General features: G+C 34.4%; 1 protein-coding gene across 2 annotated transcripts in view; it reads right to left on the bottom strand.

The window, feature by feature from the left end:
- Positions 1-1,361: 1,361 nt before the first annotated feature.
- Positions 1,362-25,652, bottom strand: part of LOC145249485 (5-taurinomethyluridine-[tRNA] synthase subunit GTPB3, mitochondrial-like) — a 42,801-nt gene continuing 18,510 nt past the window's right edge. Inside the window, exons 3-8 of one of the 2 annotated variants that reach the window (XM_080111077.1) lie at positions 24,424-24,577; positions 20,871-20,943; positions 19,039-19,182; positions 16,033-16,198; positions 6,765-7,124; positions 1,362-3,767 (exon numbers count right to left, since the gene is read on the bottom strand). In XM_080111077.1, coding sequence (XP_079967203.1) covers positions 3,536-3,767; positions 6,765-7,124; positions 16,033-16,198; positions 19,039-19,182; positions 20,871-20,943; positions 24,424-24,577 — 1,129 coding nt within the window. In that variant the 3' untranslated portion in view covers positions 1,362-3,535. The remainder of the gene's footprint in view (positions 3,768-6,764; positions 7,125-16,032; positions 16,199-19,038; positions 19,183-20,870; positions 20,944-24,423; positions 24,578-25,652) is intronic. The other variant, XM_080111078.1, reaches the window with a different exon arrangement.

The following is a 25,652-nucleotide window of genomic DNA, read 5'->3' as shown; positions in this document are numbered from 1 at the left end:
CTGTTCTCTAGTGAAACAGCAAAGGCGAAAACCACTCTCTCTAACCTAATAAGAAACTGAAAAGAAAATAACATAAATTTCACTTTAAAATGGAAAATATTAAGAAAGTCTAAATTGTACAGCACAGGTTCAAAATACTGCCTCTTCTGCAATGCAGAGGCCACTGTGTCAACAATTGTCAATTCTAAGTCAGAAATAATATCCAGTTACAGGCACAAAAAAAAAAAAAAAAATGGAAGCACCCTAAACTCTACCAATAAACCTCCTCCAAACCAGACCTAATATTTGTAACCCCTTATATTATATCAACCCTCTAACATAAACCCAACCTGCCTCCCTAATTGCAAATCTTTCCATTTCTATGAACGGTTGACTAATCTCTCTCACATACCAAGTGTAGCACCCAGTATCTGACAATTAGAACCCCTTTTTTTTTTCATTCTCTCCATCACTACTTTCATTTTTAAAAACAGTATATTCTCAGGCGACCCTTGAATACACCTTCTCTATTGTCTGATTGAACCTATCCAGCAACTAACCTACCCATACTCATGTTGATATGCATTAGTAACGTAACATCCTTATTCTAATAGCACCACTAATCAAATTCTCCCCAATATCTCCAAGACAACTTTTACCCATAACCCTTTTATTTTTATTCATGTAAAGTCTAAATTTAAATTGATCAGTAACCGCCGCCTCCTCCTCCCTCAGTTCAATCCTAATATATGAAAACATCATCTTGGTCTTCCCCCCGCTCCCTCTAGAATTTAACTACCTCTACAACTAGACAGCTATAATAACCATCTTTTTATACAAATTCAACATTAATTCTTCAAAGATTTGGCCTATTCTAATCTGAAATATTTTTAATTACAGTAAAGAACTCTACCCAAGACATATAGCTCTAAGTGGCATCTCCGATAAAAAAATAAAATCTCAATAACTCTCCTAAAACAGACCAAACTTTAAGATCCATCGCCTCCCTTTTAGCACACTCTCTTCCCTCACCTCTTTGTTCCAATCATCACTTTATTTCATAGTCCTGTGTCTGTTAACACGAGTTTTACTTCCTATTTTCACTTGCTCAGCTCCGAACTGTGTTATGTTTTATTTCCAAAATTTTTCAACATCTGTGCATGCGTCAACCATTGTTCTCTGAATACAAAAAATGTTGACGTGATATCGTAATCAGTCCTATGGTCGAATGGATTAGAAGGGTGTCTCTTAACCATTAGTTTTCAGGTTTGTTCACATCAATCGGTAGACGTTTTGTTTTTTGTATTTAAACAGGGTTATTTTGTAATTTGTACTATTTACTGGGAATTTGTTTTACCGGCAGCTAATTAAAACAAAAACAATTTCCTTGTTTCAATTTTTTTTTTTTATCAGCGATTTAAATCAACTGAGGGTTAAATTTTTATTTAAGAGAAACAAAAATTCCAATCTAATCACAATTCTTTAATTAAAACAAAACAAGAAAAAAGCAAACTTTCTTTCATTTTTTTTAACACTCATTAATTTCATACAACAATTTGGGATGCTAAAACCAACACAAAAAACATTAATAACAACAACAACAACAAAAAAAAAAAGCTTGGGTCTAAACACTTGAAATTTTAGATGTAGGTTACTTGGACATGGATCAAACTTTTTAATTTAATTTGAGCCCAAAACAATAAATGTTAAGAAATCAAAATTGGGGTCAAAGTATAAAAAAATTTGACCTCTGCGATCTTTATCAAATCAATTTTTGGTCTAAACATTTGAAATTTTTCATAAAAGGTATGCAGCAAGCTTTTTAATCAAGTTTTGGGCGAGAATTTGGCTGTCAAGAAATCAAAGTTGAAAGAGTTGACCTTTGCAGTCTCTATCAAACTCCTCTGCCAATTTTCAGTCTAAACACTTTAAATTTTAGATGTAGGTTACCTGGACATGAGTCAAACTTTTTAATATATATATATATATGTATATATAAGTTATGAACAGTACATAGGGCCTGAGAAAAACTGGGCTGAACTGTTAGTGCTCTATCAAATATATGAAAAATATACCCTGTACAAAAGAAACTTGTAGTTGGTGCACTAGCTGAAATGTGGCAACAATACTACATGCATGGGCAAATCGTGGCAGCTGTTAGAATTATACTTGGCGGGTAGAGATAACTAACCGTCTTTGCAGCAGACTTGGTAGTATCTTGTAAGTATTTACTCTGATTAATGTTGCCCATGAATGTTAGACCAATCAGTTTTAATGGTTGATTCCCAGAAAGGAAGCTCTCAGCCATGACAATCTGTAATTGGTAAAGTTTCTTAGAATTGTTGAAATAAAGGAACTTTATCTTAATAGCATTCAATGTAACCATCCATCTTTGGCACCATTCTACTACAGATTAGAGATCATTTTCTGAGCATGCAACCATTGTCTTGGATATGTAGGCGCTCGATTTGTTCGTATTTTGTAAATAGAGCATGGTATCATCATGAAATATACCAACCTCAGAGTCAACACACATTTTCATCTTCCTAACAGCATCCACGAGGAAATGTGAGGGATCAGAACCAAATATTGATTTTGTAGAAAAAAAGCTATTGATGACAAAGAAATGATAGACTAACTTTACTTCATGTATTAGATATAAAAATGCATTTATAGAGTGGAATGATAAAATTGTCGCTCAAGAAATGACGGCATGATTCCATTTCCATTTGATGAAAACTGGTTTTCCTTATATGTTGCTGGCCATAAGTTGGCCAATGTGTATAAACCCAAAGAGCGATAGTAGACTTCTATCATGTCTGAAAGTGATATAATGTTCAACAAGTGAGATCAAAGATGAGCCACTGTACAACTCATGCTTTCTACTGATCCAAGTTATGACAACAGGACCATTGTCAGCACCCTCAAAATGCATAGCTAGATTGCCACAAATAACAGAGACATGCCCAAGATGATGAAAACAATGTTTCCAGCTATGATTATGGTCTTTGGTGTAGTTTCAAGTGAGGGCCACATTATGCTACTTCATATCTTTGAAGTCGGCTTGAAAGTCAACCCCAAAGTGTATCCGGACATACTGATGCAATCAGGTGGCCGATGGCAAACCTTGGGTGTGGCAGCAGGTCTTGTCACCAGCTTACAAATTCAAAGAGATCCAAGCTTGGATTCAGAAAGAGTACTACAACTTTGTACCCTTCTCTCACTGGCCCCCGTCCTTCCTCGACCTGAACCCACTGGACTACGTTGTTTTGTCATACGTCGAGAACATCACCAACATGACCTCCCACAACACCAAAGTTAACCTGATTGGTGCCATTCGCCGAGTTCCCACTGGTGCTTGTGGAAAACGCATGCTCCTAGTCCTGGACCTGTATCAAGGTGGTGATTGAGGCTGAAGGCGGCTACATTGAATAGATGTCAGCTCTACTACATAATCAAGTTATCTGAATTGATTTTTTCAAGAAAAGTTTTAAAATAAAGTTGTAGTGTTGTTTCTGGAAGGCAACACTGTTATTGATCAACGAAAAATAAAATATCATTTGCCAATGCAAAAGTCTTTAAATAAGACATCAAGGATGTCATCATTTACAAATTGCCCAACAATTTTTCCAAGTTGTCTTAAAGCTCTGCGTAAATGTTCAGCTATGAGGACTTCATCGTGATCGAAATGATTCAGAGCCATTCCCAGGTGATGAACACATTTGGTCAGGTGGACACGATGTCGTTGTTGGGTAAGGCTCGGTTTACCCACAGATGGATCACCACACCTTAAAATAAGAAAACAAAAAAAAATATAAATAAGATAATAAATGTTCGACCAATATGATTTAATTGTCTGTATTGTCCTAGTGACATATGGCCGAGTGGTCCTAGACGTTGTATCAAAGTTTACAGTTACCCAAAGGTGCTGAGTTCAATCCTGAACGAAGGCAGTGAAAAAGTAACATTGAAAAACAGAGAACCAACAACTATGTCCCAAAGCCTAGCTGGAGTCCGAACACGGTACCCCCATAATAATAATAAAGGGTTGGGTTCGAGACTCCTAACAAACCGTTCACCTGACGAAGGCCGGAGGGCAAAACGGCCGAAACGTTATGACAATAACAACCAAGATGAGGAAGTCAGTCCGACAATCTCAATCAACAATATGATTTCTACAATGTTAACCATTTACCGCCAAATTGTACTTTAAAAAATAAACAAAAAAAAAAAATTTCTTACACTTATGGTTTGTCGGCCAAACTGGTCTTCAAACTTCAGGTTTATGTATGGTTCAACAAGTAAATGAGGAGTTTGTTTATGTTCGTGCATCAGTTTCACGCTAACTTCCGTCATCTGCGGGTTTCATGATTAAAATATTTATTTATTGCATAAAAAAATTCTGACGGTAAAGGGTTAAGATTGAGAGAACTTGCATTATAATATTTATATTGTTAAACATGGACGTTATATATAAGTCAAAAATCTTACTTGATAACAAAAAAAGTGAAGCAGAGGGAATATGGTGAAGAAAAAGGTGATTACACATGAATGTTATATATTATTTGGATTATTTTGATTACGATTCTCATCTTGTTTATTATTTTTCACAATGTTTTGGCTTTTAAATTTAACAAAAAATCATTAGCCATTGTCCAGAATTCCTCTATATTAAAAAACAAAAATAAATATCTGTATAATTTATGACAAAACGGAAATATCATATACCAAAATTCACGTAAATTGATCAAGTAATTTTAGCATAATCATTTTCAAGAGATTAATGGGAATTCATAGACATTAAAACATTAGAATTATTGTTGAGTTATCTCCTTTTACTTCTCGAAATTTGTTTTTAAAATGGTGAGCAAGACATCCACTCCTTAGATACTTATAAGATTTGATTTTCTTATTTAAAAAATAAAACTACTTTATCAATTTATGTGATCCAATAAAATCTTCCTACTTGAAAGTGTCTATATCATATTTGTTTCTTGAGATGTTTTTCAAAATGGCAGTTAAGACGATGACTCTTTGTATCCTCATAAAATATTATTTTGTTATTTAAAAATAAAACTACTTGATCAATTTACGTAATTTTTGGAATATGATATTTTTTTTTTTAGCTACAGGTACATACATCATACAGATTTTTCTTTATCTTTGTTTTTTATACAGTGGGAATTCTGGAGAAGAACCCTTCATTTTCCACAGAGCAATTACATACAAAAAAAATCAAAGGATTCCCCACTGAATGCTAGATATCATCATGATATATCATGATATTTAGTTTAACATTTGTTTTATGTGCTGGCTTGTGTTAGACAGCAAATTACCTTACAAACCAACCTATCTCAAGCCAGGTTTATATTTATTCTTCTTTTTCTCCAATCCATCCTTACAACTTCCTACCATGTTTCTGATTTTGAGTCACACTGAATCTTTCGATAACTCTGATAATAACACCTGTGTGAGCTATGTCTACAAGTGAAATGCAGTATCTCTCAATTAGACTGGTTGACCCTGAAATGAATGATTCTCCCGCTCAGCATCTTTCCTGCCCTTTCGTTGACTGGTTCTTTAGTTCTTCCGACAAAACACACCACTGTTATGCTGCTCCCCATGACATCACCATCACTACCTGCCATATCTACTACCATCAGGGAGCGACGTCTACGATTTCCCGGTCACTGCTAGAGCAGCAAGCAAGAACTGGTAAGGAATGTGTTGCTGTAGACTCCATGACACGAGCGTACCTAGATCCACGTACATCCAGCAAATTGCACATGGTGCCAACTGTGATCCTGGAGATCTGAGGCAGCTGATGGAAGACAGGGAAATCTAAAGAGTGAGAGTCACATTGGTCCGGGCAAGGTTGGTTGGTTGTTTTTGTTTTACAGCATATCAACCCTTTTCAGGTTATTTAATGCAGAATCCAAAGATTTTGAAGAAAAATTTTTAATAGAATATTTGTTGTTTTCACGTCGGTTTCTATTTAACCCATAGTTGGTATCCTAACAGGTACTGCCACTCCGGGTCAGAGTGGACCTGGGAGCAATGGCAATTAAAGGGTGACTCCACACTCCCCAAAGCCCGCAAGCTTGGGCCTCACCACTGGATATAGTTTAAGGTCATATCCAGGACCTCCAGGCAAGGAGCTCGACCAGACTGAGACTGACTATATTTCCCTATGACGTTCACCTGCCAACTGACCTTGCTATCTCAACTTTAGAATTGTCTGATTTATTCCCTGCTTTCTTTGTTCAAGCTCATTTGATTCGTTAGTCTAGTAGTCTTCAGTAATTCACTGTTCAATTGTTATAATACATCTTCCTTTTCCATTAGTTTCTTCCAAAGAACTGCAGGCCCCATTAGGGGAGATGATGACGTTAGGTTTTTGTAACTCTTGCAGGAAGGTGTCAAAGTCTTCCTACATCAGTGCCTGCAATTTCTAAATTGGTCACCTATTTTAGTAATGACCAGGCTCAATGTTGCTTAATTTAGGCGATCTGATGGGAACTGGTGTGTCAACGTGATTATGCCGTATATAGGCGTCTTCTGTCTTTGTATAAATCATCTTTTGTTCTTTTTAGCTCCTTACATCAAGTGGCTTCATGCTTTGTCTGAAACAACTTTTATATGAAATAAAGAAACTTTCTACTATCTACTCACCCAACCACTTTCATACATTATTTTTTTTTAAATCTGTGATTAGACTAACAAAATACTGTCTAAGAATTATGCAAAATTATTTGCTGGAGAAATTGAGAAAATATGAGACTAACCTGAATTTAATTTTTTGCAATAAGATATCAAGAAACCATGAGACTCCATGTTTGTTTAAACAGGACATCAAACAACAGGAAAGGTTTTCAAGACATAAACTGATTTGATTCTGCAATTCGGTCACTAAAAATCCATCAACTGAGTCCGACTTGTTGAATACGACAATAACATTGTTTAGGTTTATGCTTTTGTGGAGATTGTCCGAGATTGAAACATTTTTTTCGTCAGTTGTTGAGGCCATCAAAGTTTTCAGATGTTGAAAAATGTAATCTGTAAGCACCATTTTTGGTGATTCAAGAATATTCTTGCCATGATGAGTTACATCCAACATTAGAATAATAATGTCTGCTTGAAGACCTCTGCAAAGAAAATAAAAGGTTAGAAATAAAAAATCAGCCATTTTGTGAAATTTTATATAGTAGAATTTCTGTTGTTGTCCTAAATTCAACCTAATTAAAAAAAACACATAGAAAAACCTTTATGATGTATGTACTGGTTAACGAATAAAATTATCATATGCCAAAAATAATGTAAATTGATAAAGTAGTGCTTTTTTTTTTATAGAAGATTTGTAGAATAAGATGTCTATGGACGTTGCATGTTCATCATCCCGTTGGGAGTTGCCATCATGTACAAATGGATTGGTTGGTTGGTTGTTTTTTGTTTTACGGCATATCAACCCTTTTCAAGTTATTTAATGCCGAATCCAGTGATTTTAAAGAAAAAATTTTTAATAGAATACATTTGGGTTTTTTTTTTTAAGTCAGTTTCTATTCAACCCATAGTTGGGTCCCTAACAGGTACTACCACTCTGGGTCAGAGTGGACCTGGGAGCAATGGCAATTAAGGGGTGGCTCCACACTCCCCAAAGCCCACAAGCTGGGGCCTCACCATCGGATATAGTTTAAGGTCATATCCAGGACCTGTACAAATGGAAGACGAGAAAAGAAGTCTCATTCTAAGATCAAATAACGGCTTTATTGATTATCTTCATTAGTAAGAATAAGGAAACGGGTTGGTCATGGAAGGTGTTTCTGTGTAGAGATTTTGATGATTATACAAGCCTGTTGAAAGAGAGAAGAGTTCATATGTGTGTTGAAGTTATGGTTCGTAGCCATGATGGATTATTTGTCTACTAGAATTTAGTAATAGAAGCGTGCATCACGAAAGATTAGAGACGGTATGGTAAAATATAAATGTCTATTTTAGTGGCCTGTGACTCGTCTAGTATTATAGGTGTCCGGGTGTGTCAAAATATATAGTTCACAGTACATTCAGAATACATAAACATGACGACATACCTATTTCCACTGTGCCTTTTTTTTTTTTTTTTTTTTTTTTTTTTTTTACATGGAAGTCACCACTTATCAAGCCCTGGAAGCCACTCGGGGAATAGGGTTATTGCGTGTACAGTAATCAATGGGATAGTATCATAGTAATCGTTAGTATTGGAGATTTGATAAAGTGTCTTACTTAAGTGGGCGGTTCATCAGGAATTTGTTTATGTTAGATATGAAGACATCCAAGTTGTAGTCAGGTGGGAAACAGGCAAACGGAAGAAAGTTTCACAGGCGTGCACTTCTAAGAAAGAAGCTTTGTTCATGGAATCTATGTTTTGAGTTAGGAACAGATAAAGAGTAGGAAAAGTTTTTGACAGTGGTTTCAGCTAGATAAGTGTTTATCGTGAAAAATTGGCGAGGGAGTGCCAGAGATTAGAGCTCAGATGAGCACTTGGCATGGAAGTAACAATAAAACAAAGACAGGCTCGCAACGTCTCTTCTGTGGGAGAGAGGTTGCAGGGAGGAGAAAAGGACATCCCCCACTAAGCCACAAAGTCTATTTTGTAGTCTGTCAAGGCAGGATAGGCGGTTTTTAGCAGCTCCTGCCCAGATGTGGCAGCAGTACTCCATCCTTGGACATACTTGGCTTTTATATAGATGGAGAATTGCATCCTGGGGGATTCGCCAATGTCTTGGGGGAGCTGGGTTCTGCTTAAAGGAAATGCTTCAGACAAACACAAGACGTTTATATATTCTCTATTCACTCCCAGGCATTTCATCACAGCAGAACTGGAGTGAACGATGATCTTTGGTTTGTGGTTTCTCTGCATCCATTTGGAAACCGTCTCCCTCTTGCGGGGAAACCTGTTTAATCAATCTTGTCTCTTTGGCATCTTAAAACCCACTCCTCTAAAATTAACTCAGCTTATTCAAACTGGAACCTTTGTCATGTCAGATCCAGTCCCTGTTTGCATACCTTCCAGTGCAACTTGATCAATCACCCAGTTTGATACCTGTCACAACATGATCCTTTGGCCCTTTCTGCACCTGCATGCATGCTTAACTTATCATTTCCCACAATTCAATCTTTGCTGTTTACATAGCTAGACAGATAGACAATTAGATAGATAGATAAACCAGTAACTGAATAAATGCTTCATACACGGCATTGTCCGGTGTTTACCTAACATTTACTGTAGGATAAGAAAGTGAGTTCATGTGTGCATACTAAATGGAAGTCCGTGTGTGGAGATAACCATGTTGACTTTGTATTCACGTCTTAGTCGAACCCCCCGAGCCCAGGGTCCAGGTGAGTTCTGTTGAGTCTCAAGAGAGAAGTTGGGGGTAACAGGTTTGTTCCACGTGGAGTTGTCAATTTATGATCTGGGAAGAAAGAGAGAGTGTTGCTGGTTTAACCTTTTATAAACTCGGTCACATGACTGAGAGTTGGCTTCTGATTGGACAAGCCAGGAAGGAAGTTTATTCAAAATTTCCAGCCATGAGAATTTGCATCTGCTTATGTTTGTTGCAATTTCGTTTGCTACAAATTCTTAGCAATTTTAGTAGTAAAATCATAGCTATTACAACACTGATTTTGATTTTAGTAGTTTGAATCAAGTTGTCTCCTTTCATTTATAAAAGTTGGTGCAGCAGGACACACCGTTATCGCTTCCTTATAAAATTTGATTTTTTACAGTAAAAAAAAAAAAAAAATACTTGATCAATTTATATGACTTTTGGAATAGGACATCTAAGTTCCAGTACATCATAAATACTTCTCTGCATTTCTTTTTTTAAAATTTGGTTGAATTCTGGACAAGAACCAAAATGTATAAGACATTTATAGAATGTTTAGCATAGTTATTTCCCTTTGTTACTTTAAAAGTTGTGTGGATTGGCCAAAACATATTCCAATCGTTGCTCTCTTCATTTAAGCACATCTATATAAACCCAAACGCTTAGGACTCCTGCCTTTTTTCCTCCATTTTAAATATTATGGTTAACGTGGTTAACAGCTGACTGCACTACAACACACACAAAAAAAAAAAAAAGCAATAACTATTTACTGTTTTATTAATTTCAACAATAAGCAATGTTATCTACTTAATTGTCATGTCACAATTAGTTAAATATTACTGCATTATTACATAAACCATGTACTTTGTACAAATAGATGATTGCGTGACAGCCACCATTATTGTAACAAGACAAACCGATGCTATTAATTTATATACATACTTGGAATTTTTTCAGAAACTATTTTTCAATAATAGTTTTATCTTATGTTTTTTTTTTGTAATTTTTGGATATTTTCATTACTGCAACATAACAATTGTGTAGATACCACTGATTTTACTCGGAATTCAGTTTTTCAATTTTCAGATTTTGCTACAATAATTAAGAATCCAATTAATTTTTTTATTTCAGTAAATTTTTTCAAGTTAAAAAAAAAAAAATAAATACACACACAAGAGTCGGATTGTTTTAAGGTCTTTTTTTACCACGACGGAGACGTTTATTTTTAACATAAGCAGTAGAAGTTCTTTTCTTTTTTTTTTCTTCACCTTCACTATGGCGGTTGCTGTTGGGGCACTACAGATAACCTGCCAACCAGTCCTTTCCATCCTTTCCTGTCCTCCACATGCTTGATCGCCTCACTCAGCTTCAATCCTGTCTATTCTGTGATGTTGTCTTCTCATCCCTTCTTTTGTCTTCCTCTCTTTCTTCCTCCTCTCACTGTTCCCTGGAGCACAGTCTTGGCAAGCCTCTCTCCTCTTGTTATGTGACCGATCAATTTTAGTTTGCGAATCCTGATTGTGGTGAGAAGATCTTCTTAAGAACCAATGGCTTGCCTTATTCTGTTTTGGACTTCCTCATTGGTTAAGTGGTCTTTGGAAGAGATGCCAATGGTCTTTGTAAGAGATGCCAATGGTCTTTGGAAGAGATGCCAATGGTCTTTGTAAGAGATGCCAATGGTCTTTGGAAGAGATGCCAATGGTCTTTGGAAGAGATGCCAATGGTCTTTGTAAGAGATGCCAAGCAGTCTCCTGAAGTATCTCATTTCTGAGGCCTTTCTGCTCTAAGGGTCCATGTTTCACAAGCGTACAGGAAAACTCAGTGGACAAGGGAATGCATGAGTCTTATCTTTGAGTTGAGCTTGATTGCCTTTCAAATGATGTTCAACTTAGCCAGTGTTGCAGTTGTCATTGCAATTCTGGCTAATACTCCAGGTTTGGACCCTCATCTGAAACTATTGCTCCAAGGCATTTTAAATTCTTCAGTTTTAAGCTTTTCTCCGTTAGCAGTGATGTCAGTTTGGATTCCATTGTCACTATTTGTTATCAATTTTTTTTGTTTACACTGCTTTCCATGCTGTAACCTGTGGAGGATCTATCTAGTTGTCTGACCAGGTTCTCCAGTTCTTGTTCTGCGCCTGCGACTCAGTCTATATCATCAGCAAAATACAGGTTTTTGATTGTTTCTGCCACCGATGCTGACTGTTCCTTGGTGCTCTTCAAGTGCATCTGTCATAGTTTTGTCAAGGAAAACATTGAATCAACTAATCTATAAATATAAAAGCGAAAATGTATGTATGTATGTGTGTTCGCTTTTTCTGTGTGTCTACAAAAGGCTTTTTTCAGAGAAGTGGTCGCTTGCTTCACAAGTTTTTAAAACTTTTTATATCACATATAAATCGTAATATCTCACAGTTAACAACGAAGCTCGCCTGTCTATTTAATTTGCTCGATTTCGGGAAGATAAATATTCAACATTTGTCGCTTGCCGCACGTGGGTTAGTCTTTTTCCTATAACATCTTGGGGGGAAAAAAAAGGGGTTCAGCAGTAAATGAAATCCCGCAGTAAAACTTGACCTCATTAACTCATTAAAACGGGCACCTGCTAAATCCAAGTAATTAAATAAATTCAAACGTGTTTCCGTTAGCATCTCACGGTGGGGCAATGGTTAACGTTGCACGCTTTTTTTTTTCACACTTTAATTTACAACTTTGCCTCAACGGTTCGGGTTCAATCCTCATACTTACTTTTTTTTTTTAACCCCCCCCCCACACACACACACCTCCAAACACCCAGGCAATGCCGGGTACTCCTCGCTAGTCTATAATATGAATCTCACCTATCTCTTTAGATGTATGTATGTATGTCTGCCTAAAACTTTTGACAGAGGTAATGGATTTTCACAAGATCAGTATCGTTTTGAAGCCAACCCTTGGACGACAAATATCGGAAAATTGGCTAAAAACATTAATTCCTTCACCTTCAACTGGGCACCCAGGCTAGTCAAAAATAAAATCACACGTGAATGAACAGGGTGGCAACCAAACGACATCTGTCAAGCAAAACATCCATCTTTAATCTGCCACCTCATACTTTCAACAGCACCTAAATGTACATAATCACATTATTCTTGTATCTGAAGGGTTCTAGGTTTGTGCACCACTGCTTCCCTACAGCAGTCACATGCCAATCATGGTCACTTATTTTATGTGTTACCAAATATTTATCTTTATATTCTAAAATTTAGAATATTATTTTTAAAATTGGGTATCGATGATTTTTTGAAAGTTGCGCAAAAAAGAGCATGCAAATATCTGAATTTATATAATTAATTACTTATTTGTTACATAATTTAATTTCCGGTGTGTGCTTGACGGAACGATGCGTTTTTATCCTCTTTCAAATGTTCATCTTTACTTTTGTAAGCATGAAGTGTATGTAGTTGTAGCGTTGAAGAATTTTTTTTCCAAATGAATTTCAAAATCAGAGAGCTAAATGAAGGCGACATTTTGACTAAACGCCGAATTTGTAAATTTGACCTCTTGTTGACCTTTAGTGTGACCACTCTTTTTTCAATATAATATTCCAATGGTCTCACTGCTAGAGATAAAAGAATTCACAAAAGATGAGACATAGGTCTTCCAAGTCACTGCATATTTGAGGGTCGTAAAATAAATGAGTTTTTCCCGTTTCTTTATTTAAAGAAATTTTATCGACTGGCGGGCAAGTGATTTATGACTTAGTCGCCCCAAGAAATTTTCAATCGACTGTGGCGACCGGTTGTGTAATGTCTCAAAGACTATATATATCGGTTGGAATCTGAGTGTGTGTGAAATTGCCCTCTACACGCTGAGATCCACATTTATAGCTATTGTCGAGGCTGTGTGCGTCTATTGCCATCAGTTTATCTCCTCATCTTCCTCAGAGAACCTCCAAGCAACCAACTGCCCTCAGCTGTATCCAAAACTCAACTGTCCTTTATTTCTCTTTGTCTGCGTTAGGGTGTGTGGTGTTCGGCTATAGTATCACAATATGAAGTGCTACTGCCCTAGCTTCACTTGCATTAATCAGCGTTCAGAGATAACTGTTAGAAAGTCCCCAGTAGAACAGGATTGTTTAACTACAGTCTTTTAGTCAGACAGGTTTGGTTTGGTTTTACAGTGCATTATATACCAATACAGTAGAATTTAATTATCTACGAACCTAAATACTTTTAATATGCTAAAACAAAGTTTTTTGTTTTTTATTTTTCTAATTTCAATGTTGCACCATTATTGTGATGTTTAATTTGCAGTTTATTTCAATTTAACTTTTATTATAAAAAGTTTGAGTTTATGATTTGTTTCCTGCAAAAAAAAAAATACCCTTTCTGAAAAAAAAAACAGGCAAAACTAGCTGATAAAATATGTAAGCCTTCTGGGGAGCTTACCGCTTCAATATAATTCCAGAAACATATAGTGAGAAAACACGGAACATTTTATATATTGAATATACTATATTTATAATTTTTTTATGGTAGGAAGTTAAAATATGGAGTGGGGGGGGGATTAGCGATTTTTGAAAATTTCAGACGATAAAAGTTAAAAATCTAGCGATTTTCTGGAGATTTCTTTCTCCTGACCTCGCGGGTTTTTTTAAATCTCAGTTGCCAACATTACATCACTAAAAAAACACTACAGACTTAATGTAAACAGAATGTGTTTACAATATCGGTAAATTTTCAATGGGTTTAATCACATGATTATTGATAATGTAACCATGTGATTGAAATTTAATTTAAATTAACCACACGTGGTCGCTTTGCTATCAAATATTCATCGAAAAATGGTAGGTACACACAAAATGAATGCCGACGCTCAAAGTGTATAAACATTTTGACTCCTCCCTTTACTTAAAAATTCACCAAAAATCAGGAAATTAATGAATTTTAATGAAAATTGCAGTATTTTTCAAATAATGATCGCAGAATATAATGAACTAATTATTTTTACTTAACTCTTAGTGAAAATGTTTTATTTTGTTTAAACAAAAAATACCTTTACTAAAGTTATGGTTTTCAGTAGTAAATAAAAAACGCAAGAATTTATTTTTGCTTTTTTTATATAAATAAAGCATCGTAATTTGTAACAATAAAAAATAATTTTTACAGTAACATTACGAAAAAAGCCCCTAAAGTCCGTATTAATGAATTCGATATAACTCGAAGAAAAATGAATTCTCGCATACTATTCAGGAAATTAAAGATTCAATTAGATTCCTATTTCAGTCACCTAAATTATTTAGGGTGAAATGAGTTTAGGAATTTATAGTCAAACCTAAATTTTTTTTTTTTTTTTTTTTTTGCTTAAAAGAAAAAGCATTAATACAGTAAGTAAGGTAAAATTTGGGTAAATATCCAGATCCGCTACTACAGAACACCGACCACTCTAATTTGTTTTTTTATAGGTAATTGAGGTCGCTGACAACAAATCTGATAGTCAAACTTGGGGCAAATTTACCATTTGCATGGTATTTACCCCTGAACCCACGAACTACTTTCCACCATTTTGCAGCTTCTGTTTACGCTACGCGCATGCACGCTGTAGCATAAACGACGGCTTCACCAAGCAAACTACTTTGGAGGGAGGGGATTTTTTTTTTTTCCAGGACATAGAATTTTCTAATTTTCAAAAATACATTATAGCACTTTTTGGGTGGAAAATTTAAAATTAGCTGAAAAAGAAATAAAACAAGAAAAGGAAAGCACTCCAAGTTGGAGTGGGGGGGGGGCGGTTAATTTATCTGTTTTTTTTTTTACCTGGAACATAGAATTTTCAAATTTTCAAAAAGTAACGCACCGACATTTACCAATTAGAACACCATTTAACATTTTCTGAAGATTTTACTGTTTACATTGGGGCACGAGCGGGGGGGGGGGGGGGGATGTGATGTTGGGGCGCGCGATCTTCGGAAAATGTTAAATGGTGTTCTAATTGGTAAATGTCGCGTTACTTACGGAAAAATGTTTAACTAAACTGCAAAAGCACCTATGCTTATGTTTTTGTAAACCACATTAAAAACTACGTGAGACAAAAAAAAAAAGTCTCCCAATTTGTTGTACTTTTCTTTAACTGTAAGTCATTAAAAAAATGTCAGTCCGTAATTTTTTGATTGGTACGCCATGTGAGAAGGCAGTTTGCTAGGTGAAGCAAGCCGTCGTTTATGTTGCAGCGCACGCGCGTAGCGTAAACGGAAGCTGCAAAATGGTGGAAAGTTGTTCGGGGGTTAATACCATGCAAATGGTATTTTTTCAGGTTCCTCAATGTTGTTTGATGTTGTTATCAAAGCAGGTTGTATTATTCTTTTACTCGAGTTCTACTTGTATTTTCTTTTGTTTTATTTTCAATTATGTCTTTGTTAAAATCCAGAGGTCGGATTAGGGATCTTTGGCACCTTTCACTTACAGATTCAACCATCCGAGAACTCTATTTGGTCAGAAAGAAGTTTACCCCTTTTTTGAGGTGTTGAACAATCACTAATGAGTCAAAAATGCAACTCCAGGAGATCATTTTCTAAGGTTTCAAGATATGCATGCATTCAATTTGCTTGCATGTTGAGAATAGTTTTATATAATCAGCAAATATACTCATCTCAGATGTGACCGTTCCGTGCCTACTGTATCAAATTACCCAAATAAGGAAACAATTCTAACCTTTTAACAGCTCTGCGTACACCTTCCAATTCAACCAAGTCGGTGGTCTGCCGTAAACCTGCGGTGTCACAAAATGTGACAGGATAACCACCGATATTATGAAACGATTCAATCAAATCCCGTGTTGTGCCAGCTGCAGATGATACAATCGCTGCTGGACGTTGACCTGTAACAACAGAAAATATATGTATAGGCATTTTAATTAAAATTTTTTTTTTCTCCATAAAATCCTCCCCCCCCCCAAAAAAAACTTTGAATGCATGAATTAGTATTTCCATGAGTCTTGTTTCGTAATAAAAATATGAATCAATGAAAGGAAAGGGTTAGAAAACTAAGAAATAAATACTAAATTTAAAAAAAAAAAAAAAAAGGAAAAATATGCTGTCAAACTAAATAAACCAATCATTATGTAACAAATCAACTGCAGAATTTCCATGAGTCTTGTTTCGTAATAAAAATATGAATCAATGAAAGGAAAGGGTTAGAAAACTAAGAAATAAATTCTGCAGTTGATTTGTTACATAATGATTGGTTTATTTAGTTTGACAGCATATTTTTCCTTTTTTTTTTTTTTTTTTAAAATTACATTTTCACCCCAAACAAGGCACATTGCCACTTTGATGTAGGGGACTACTATCAGGGACATAAGCTACGGGGGTACTATGTGGGGAGTTGGGCAGTAAGATGTCAGTTCATGTTACACTTGAACTTCTGCATGTCAGTACAATTGGGGAAGCAGGGGCCCGGAAGGGAATTCCAAAGTCTAGCAGTTCTGGAAAAGAAACTACTGGAGTAGAAAGCTCTCTTACACCTAGGGATCTCTACTGTGAATGGGTGGGATTTAGCTGCTTGTCGGGTTTGTTGGGGGTATTTACGTCGAGGAGGTACAAGTGCTTGCAGTTCGTCGGAGCATTCACCGTTAAAGTACTTGTAGAACAGGCAGAGAGATGCAACATTTCATCGATGGGACAGAGGCTGAAGCTTAGATGACAGTTCAGGACCTATCAGGTTGGCGACTCTCTTTTGAACCTTGTCTTTCCAAGTTATTAATTTTGGTAAAAATCGTTATGCTTCGAATATTTATACATGGTGTTTGGTTTGGTTGTTTTGTAGAGGAAAATTGATTTTTGTTTTTGACTTGGCAGAACATGATTGAGTTTTGCAAAAGACAAGAAAAAATAACATCAATGTGGAGTGCGTGTTACGTCAGGAATCCAGTATCTTCAGAGCCTGATTTGGTAGTACCAGATGTTATGTAATAAAAGCCTTTGTTTGAATAGTAAAAATTGAGTGACACCTAATGGTCAGAGGTGATCCTAGAATGTAAATCGATGAAATAACTCCCGACGCAATCGTCTACCTGTATAACAGCCAGATACGTCTTAAAATGGAGTATTATTGCCATATCTGGCTTGACAAAGTTCAAAATCAACTTTGAAATCTAGTAGATGATGCCTTTTTTTACTTCCCTGCAATCTCATTTCCACAGAAGAGACATTGCTCTGACAAGTGCTCGTCTGAGCTTCAATCTGTGCTCCTCCCTTGCCAAACTTTCACAAAAAAACATTAATTATTGAATTTATCTTTGCTTTTTTTATGAAAATAAAGCATCATAAATTGTAACAATAAAAAAGAAAAATTAATTTTTTCAAGAATATTGTGAAAAAAGACCCTAAATTCTGTATTAACAAAATCGATATAACTTGAAGAAAAATTTATTTCTCAAACTAATGATATTACCATTGAATTAAGCACTGTTTATTTAATATTTTTACACAAAAAAAAAAAAAAAAAAGTTATAATTGCAACAAATATTTCCTCTTATTTTTTTAAGGTTACATTTTTAGCATAATTTTTTAGATGCAAGATTCTAATATTTTCCTTGCGTGGATGATCGTGTAACTTTCAGCGTAACATAATTTTTATATAATTTTGAAACATAAAATAAAATTGAAAAAATTAAAAGCAGGAACACACAAAAATTAAATTACGAAATGGTGAAAATTATATAAGCATTCACTATAGGTATGTATGGGTGCATGGCTCTGAAAAAACCCAAAAAAAAACAGTCGGTTTTGCACTACCCCCTACTCTCCAACCACCTGATGTCATTTTAAGCCTGTAGATGTTTGTAGATGTTCCCATACTTTTTTAATTTTGCTGCCATATTTTATTTGGTATTAATGAACAAACCTTGTGGTTACAACTGGATAGTTATTGCCTTTTATAGCAAAAGGCAAGTACATTTATTTTATTAATTCATTATCTTAAGACTTTAACTTAATAATTTACTTGGAAATAATTACAGAAATCTTATATTTATCTTGCCAGAAAAATTTAAACATCTTTTAAGGATTTAAAGAACTTTTTCATAATGCATATTTGATGTGAAATGTAGGGTTTTTCGGATTTGCAATAAAATTTTTTATTGTACGCACTTTTTTTCTTTGAAAGATTAACTTTAGGCTATAATCTTCGAAAGACAATCAAAAAGTAATTGAAAATTTAAAAAAATATTAGGATCAGCCGGAGTTCAAAACTATGTCTCCTACCAAGTCAGCCATTAAAATGCACGTACCAACTAATCCATCCATCCATCCATAGCCCTTGAGCCCCTGAAGGGGCATAGGCCATCTACAACTTTTTGTAGATGTTTTTGTAGCGAGGAGTTCTTTTTACAGGGTGAGGGCGCTGGCCCCACGCCCAACCTTCCCAGAAGGTACATACAGCGCCTAGCCTTCCCAAATGGTCACCCATCTGGTACTGGCCAGGCTCAACGTTGCTTAACTTTGGTGATCTGGCGAGAACCGGTGTGTCAACGTGATTGTGCCGTACAACGTACCAACTAACCATCATTCAAATTTATTTTGAGAAATTGATAATAACAAAAGTCAAATAAAAAAACAAATAAAAGTCAAATAAAAAAACAAACAAAAGTCAAATAAAAAACAAACAAAAGTCAAATAAAAAAACAAACAAAAGTCAAATAAAAAACAAATAACTTACAAATAATGTTAAGAAGGCTGCTTTTGCCAACATTCGTTTCTCCTAGAAGTGCCACTTGTATACCATCACGAAGCAATTCGCCACGTCGATTATCATTCAGGTGCTTCTCAATTTGATCCCGGATAACTTGAATTTGATTTCTAGCTGAAAATTAATCAAATGATTCAGAGAGCAAATCTTGTAATAGAAAAATCATCATTTTCACAAACGATCTCGTGTTTGTTTAGCCTGTAAAATGACAGCATAAAATGTAGAAAAAAAGAAAAGACAAACATAATTTTGTAGACAGTGGTTTAAATAGAAACAATAAGCCTAAAAAATTGCATAAGAAAATTCCACAGATTGTGATGTTTACATATATTTGAACAGGAACATGATAAATAAAAAAGAAACTTCCACATTAAGCTAAATTAAGCAGAAAGCAAAAATTTCCACTAGAAATCTAAGAGTAGAATTTAAGCTGACATGTTCAATTCAGAAAGCTACATTCCAGATAGGACAGAATAAGTTTGGAGAACTTCTGCCTTTACTAAATAGTAGAGTGTTAGCAGTGTCGATCAAAGGGAAGAATCTACTAGCCATGTGTGCAAAGTGTAATGTATAGATGGAACTTGCAAGTGAATCCTAGCCAATGAGGGTTAAGGACATGCGTTGCATGGACAGAAATGATATGATGGTTGTTTTGGTTGATGGCATATCAAGCCTTTTCGGGTTATTTAATGCCGAATCCAGTTATTTTGGAAATAGTATTCATGTTGCATCTAGTTATTTTGTAGACGGTTTTTATTCTTCAAGCTCTTTGTACCTTCAATCGCTAGTTTGTAGTGTTTGGTTTGGTTGTTTTATAATGGATTTTAATGTTTTTGTTCTCTGCCTTGCAGAACACAAATGAGTTTTGGAATGGGAGAGGGAAAGGGTTACAGTATTAATGTTTGGTACATTTTAAGTTTAGGAAACCAGTCAGGAAGTGGGAGAGATAGAAAGAAAAAGAGGAAATGGGAAGAAGGAAAATGTGGGGGGGGGGTTGTTGTTTTTGTTTTTTTGCAAAAAGAAGTAGAAAGACAAAAAGCATCAATATTAGGTGCATTTCATCTTAGGAAGCCAATATCTTCAGACAGCCTGATCTGGTAATGCCAGAGAAATGATATGAGAATGATAACGATTCATGTGTAATGCAAGTCTTAAAGAAAGATTAAATTTGAACAGAATGGATGATCACTTTCACATATGAATTTAATGTAAAATGATCACCTACTTCCGCACCAGATAGTGTTGTTAAAGATATGTAATGAATTCTTTTTTTATTTTGAAATCTAGATGATTTTAAAAATTTCTTTGAGATCTTTTTTGAGCAAGATTTCTTTTTTTTGGGGGGGGGGGTGCACTATTAAATTGCAGGCTCCCACATAGCTGGTCCCTTGCTCTTTCTTTCCTAACATCTTCAGACACAACCGTCTTTTTAATAAGGTTAATCTTGGATCAATATATGCTCATGTATTTATTTCTTAAAAAAATAAAAAAAATTGGCTATACTTTCTTAAAAACACTATCTAGTTCGAAAGTAGGTGCTCGTTAGAAGTGGCTGATTATTTTACGTTAAAAGTGATCCCCCATTATAAAATAATGCCCTTTCATTTTATTTATTTTTACTGCCAACTTTTTCAGGCTGGTTACATGGAATCACCTTAAAAAAGTAGTATTTTATCTTTTTTTTTGGGGGGGGGGTAGCATAGGATACAGGTCTCTTATTACCATATACTCTATATGCAGACCTATTAACATCTTGTCCATCATCATTTTTTCTTAAACAAAATGTTCATGAAATTTCGTACCTTCATCAAGTACATTAGCTTCGATGTTGTCATCTTCACTGAAGTCAATATAAGCTTCGACTTTTGCTGTACACTGTGGAAGAAAGAGAATCAGTTAAATAAACAAAATGAATATATATGACCTGTGAATCATTGGGTCAACGTTGGTACATTGCACACAAATGCATACATTTGATGATCATGACTGATTGGCCTTGACTCAATCTATTTAATACTAAAACCTGACTCAATCTATTTAATACTAAAACCTGACTCAATCTATTTAATACTAAAACCTGACTCAATCTATTTAATACTAAAACCTGACTCAATCTATTTAATACTAAAACCTGACTCAATCTATTTAATACTAAAACCTGACTCAATCTATTTAATACTAAAACCTGACTCAATCTATTTAATACTAAAACCTGACTCAATCTATTTAATACTAAAACCTGACTCAATCTATTTAATACTAAAACCTGACTCAATCTATTTAATACTAAAACCTGACTCAATCTATTTAATACTAAAACCTGACTCAATCTATTTAATACTAAAACCTGACTCAATCTATTTAATACTAAAACCTGACTCAATCTATTTAATACTAAAACCTGACTCAATCTATTTAATACTAAAACCTGACTCAATCTATTTAATACTAAAACCTGACTCAATCTATTTAATACTAAAACCTGACTCAATCTATTTAATACTAAAACCTGACTCAATCTATTTAATACTAAAACCTGACTCAATCTATTTAATACTAAAACCTGACTCAATCTATTTAATACTAAAACCTGACTCAATCTATTTAATACTAAAACCTGACTCAATCTATTTAATACTAAAATCTGACTCAATCTATTTAATACTAAAACCTGACTCAATCTATTTAATACTAAAACCTGACTCAATCTATTTAATACTAAAACCTGACTCAATCTATTTAATACTAAAATCTGACTCAATCTATTTAATACTAAAACCTGACTCAATCTATTTAATACTAAAACCTGACTCAATCTATTTAATACTAAAACCTGACTCAATCTATTTAATACTAAAACCTGACTCAATCTATTTAATACTAAAACCTGACTCAATCTATTTAATACTAAAACCTGACTCAATCTATTTAATACTAAAACCTGACTCAATCTATTTAATACTAAAACCTGACTCAATCTATTTAATACTAAAACCTGACTCAATCTATTTAATACTAAAACCTGACTCAATCTATTTAATACTAAAACCTGACTCAATCTATTTAATACTAAAACCTGACTCAATCTATTTAATACTAAAACCTGACTCAATCTATTTAATACTAAAACCTGACTCAATCTATTTAATACTAAAACCTGACTCAATCTATTTAATACTAAAACCTGACTCAATCTATTTAATACTAAAACCTGACTCAATCTATTTAATACTAAAACCTGACTCAATCTATTTAATACTAAAACCTGACTCAATCTATTTAATACTAAAACCTGACTCAATCTATTTAATACTAAAACCTGACTCAATCTATTTAATACTAAAACCTGACTCAATCTATTTAATACTAAAACCTGACTCAATCTATTTAATACTAAAACCTGACTCAATCTATTTAATACTAAAACCTGACTCAATCTATTTAATACTAAAACCTGACTCAATCTATTTAATACTAAAACCTGACTCAATCTATTTAATACTAAAACCTGACTCAATCTATTTAATACTAAAACCTGACTCAATCTATTTAATACTAAAACCTGACTCAATCTATTTAATACTAAAACCTGACTCAATCTATTTAATACTAAAACCTGACTCAATCTATTTAATACTAAAACCTGACTCAATCTATTTAATACTAAAACCTGACTCAATCTATTTAATACTAAAACCTGACTCAATCTATTTAATACTAAAACCTGACTCAATCTATTTAATACTAAAACCTGACTCAATCTATTTAATACTAAAACCTGACTCAATCTATTTAATACTAAAATTTATTTAAGAAATCAAATTAAAAACATTTTTTTAAATTATATTTTCACCCTAAACAAGGCACAGTGCCACATTAATGTACAAGCTACTATCAGGAATATAAATTGTAGGGATACTATATAAGCACATAATTTTCAGGGATATTATGTAGGGAGTTGAGTGTCAAAATGTCTGTTCACATTACACTTGAACTTCTGCATGTCAGTACAGTTGGGAAAGCAGGAACCCGGAAGAGAATTCCAAAGTCTAGCAATTCTTGGGAAGAAACTATTAGAGTAGAAGGCTTTCTTACATTTAGGGATCTCTACTGTGTAGGGGTGGAACTTTGCTGCTTGTCGGGTTTGTCTGGAGTATTTATGTTTACGGGGTACAAGGGCTTGCAGTTCGTTGGAGCATCCACCATTAAAATACTTGTAAAATAGGCAGAGAGATGCAACATTTTGTCGATGAGACAAAGGTTGAAACTTAGATGAGAGTTCAGGGCCTATCAGGTTGGCGACTCTCTTTTGAACCCTGTCCAGGAGTGAAAGACTAGTAGCAGATGCACCAGCCCAAATGTGACAACAACACTCCATACATGGGCGAATGGTGGCCTTGTAGGGGTACAGGATACTTTCAGGCATAAGTAACTTTCTAGCACGGTAGAGAGAGCTAACCAAATAGAACATGCACATAAAATACCAAAGCTTTCAAACAGGAAACCAACCAATTATTCCTTTAGCACACACACACAATGTGCATTCCTGGACTATAAAATAAAAACAAACCAAAAAACAACTAAATGGACATGTCCTGCCTAAAAGTACCATCATGAGGCATAATAGTGATTGGTAGTAAGATTATACATCCCAAAACAAAAATAGGTTTAAGGCTCCCAAAATTCATGCTAAAATAGTCCGCACAGACAAGAACATGCTACCTCCATGGATTAAAGAAAGGGTTCTATTTAAAATTCCATGCAGATTCCTGTGTTTGACAAGATGCACTTAAAGAAGGTTGACAGAAACATTGTGGAAATAAAACTCAAGATGAGAACAGAAGTCCGAATAATCTAAATAATACAAATTATGAGACTTTTGTATTTTATACCCCCCCCCCTTCTTCTATCTAATGCACGCGCTATGGAAGAAAAAAAAAGTCAACTAATCAAGATCATAAGAGGTTTAGTATTAGATATTTAAACAATGTTTCTGTTGAAAAAAGAAAAAATAATTTTTTAAAAAGTTTTCCCAATATTCAATCATACGTGTAAATCTTAATAAAACAAAAAAATGCATCGTGTATTTAAAAGCAAACAAAAAAAACAATCATTTAACGTAATGTTTGTTTTTAAAACATGATTTTTATTTCATCTTCTAGAATTTGAGATGATGCTTGATAATTTGAATTATTCAAACTACTATTTTCATCTTGATTGTTTTCACAACGTTTCGGCCAATGAAACCTCTAACCTTCTTCAGGTGCTTGTATTAATAATTATTTACAAGTGAATCTACTCAAACTTTGACTTGAAAATAAAAAATTATTTAAAAAAACAAAGAAAGAAAAGAACCTTCAGCAATGTTTGTTTCCATTGTTGATACAACTCTCTCAGTTCTCCCTGCATTTGTCTCAGCGCTTGTTGGTGCTGTGCTTCCGTTTCTGCATACAAAAGATCCGATAAGCCTTCTACCTCAGTCAGATCCAACTTTCCATTCAAAAACGCCCTGTTTTAAAAAATAAAAAGTGTTTTAACGCCAATATTTAAAACCATATACTATCATCTTACATCCATTAACCCTTATCCTCAATTGGCCTCCAGGCCTTGAAGTGGTGACTACAAAAAAATAAATAAATTGCTCATAAAAAAAAGAAGAAAATTGTTCATGAAAAAAAAAAAATTGCTCATGAAAAAAAAAAAAATTGTTCATGAAAAAAAAAAAAAATGCTCATGAAAAAAAAAAAAAATTGTTCATGAAAAAAAAAAAAGAATTGCTCATGAAAAAAAAAAAAATTGCTCATGAAAAAGAAAATTGTTCATGAAGAAAAAAGAAAGAAAAGAAAATTGCTCATGAAAAAAAAAAAATTGTTGCTGATCCTTCTCCATCACAGTGAATGCCCTGGAAATGTCCCTTCCGAATAAAAATATTCATTTGCTTTCTCACATGAAAAAAGAAAAAATCGTTTCATTTTACTATTGAACCCCCTCCTCCAAAAAAAAAAACAATGTAAAACAGAATATTTGGTTATTTGCAGTTTAACTTACTGTACAAAATTATCTCTCATATTTATTTTCAATATATAAGTAAATAAAGTAGATAAAACAAATCGCTAAAAAGAAATTAAAAAAACAAACAAATCATGCATTTTATTTATTTTAAATATATAAGTTGAATAAACAAATTTTTTTTTATTACACTTTCACCCCAAACAAGGCACGTTGGCACTTTGATGTAGGGGGCTACTATCAGGGACATAAGTTGCAGGGGTACTATGTAGGGAGTTTAGTAGCAAGATGTCTGTTTACATTACACTTGAACTTCTACATGTCAGTACAGTTGGAGAAGCAGGAAACCGGAAGAGAATTCCAAAGTCCTGCAGTTCTGGGGAAGAAGCTTATATCTAGGGATCTCAACGGTGTAGGGGTGGGTCTTCGCTGCTTGTCGAGTTTGTCAGGGGTATTTTCGTCAAGGGGGTATGAGGGCTTGTAGTTCGTCAGAGCATCCACCATTAAAATACTTCTAAAACAGGCAGAGGGATGCAACATTTCGTTGGTGGGACAGGAGCTGAAGTTTAGATGAC

Source organism: Euprymna scolopes, chromosome 28, assembly GCF_053919585.1.
Source record: "Euprymna scolopes isolate OS-2025 chromosome 28, ASM5391958v1, whole genome shotgun sequence".
NCBI lineage: Eukaryota > Metazoa > Mollusca > Cephalopoda > Sepiida > Sepiolidae > Euprymna > Euprymna scolopes.
This window is presented reverse-complemented; position numbering and strand designations above follow the sequence as displayed.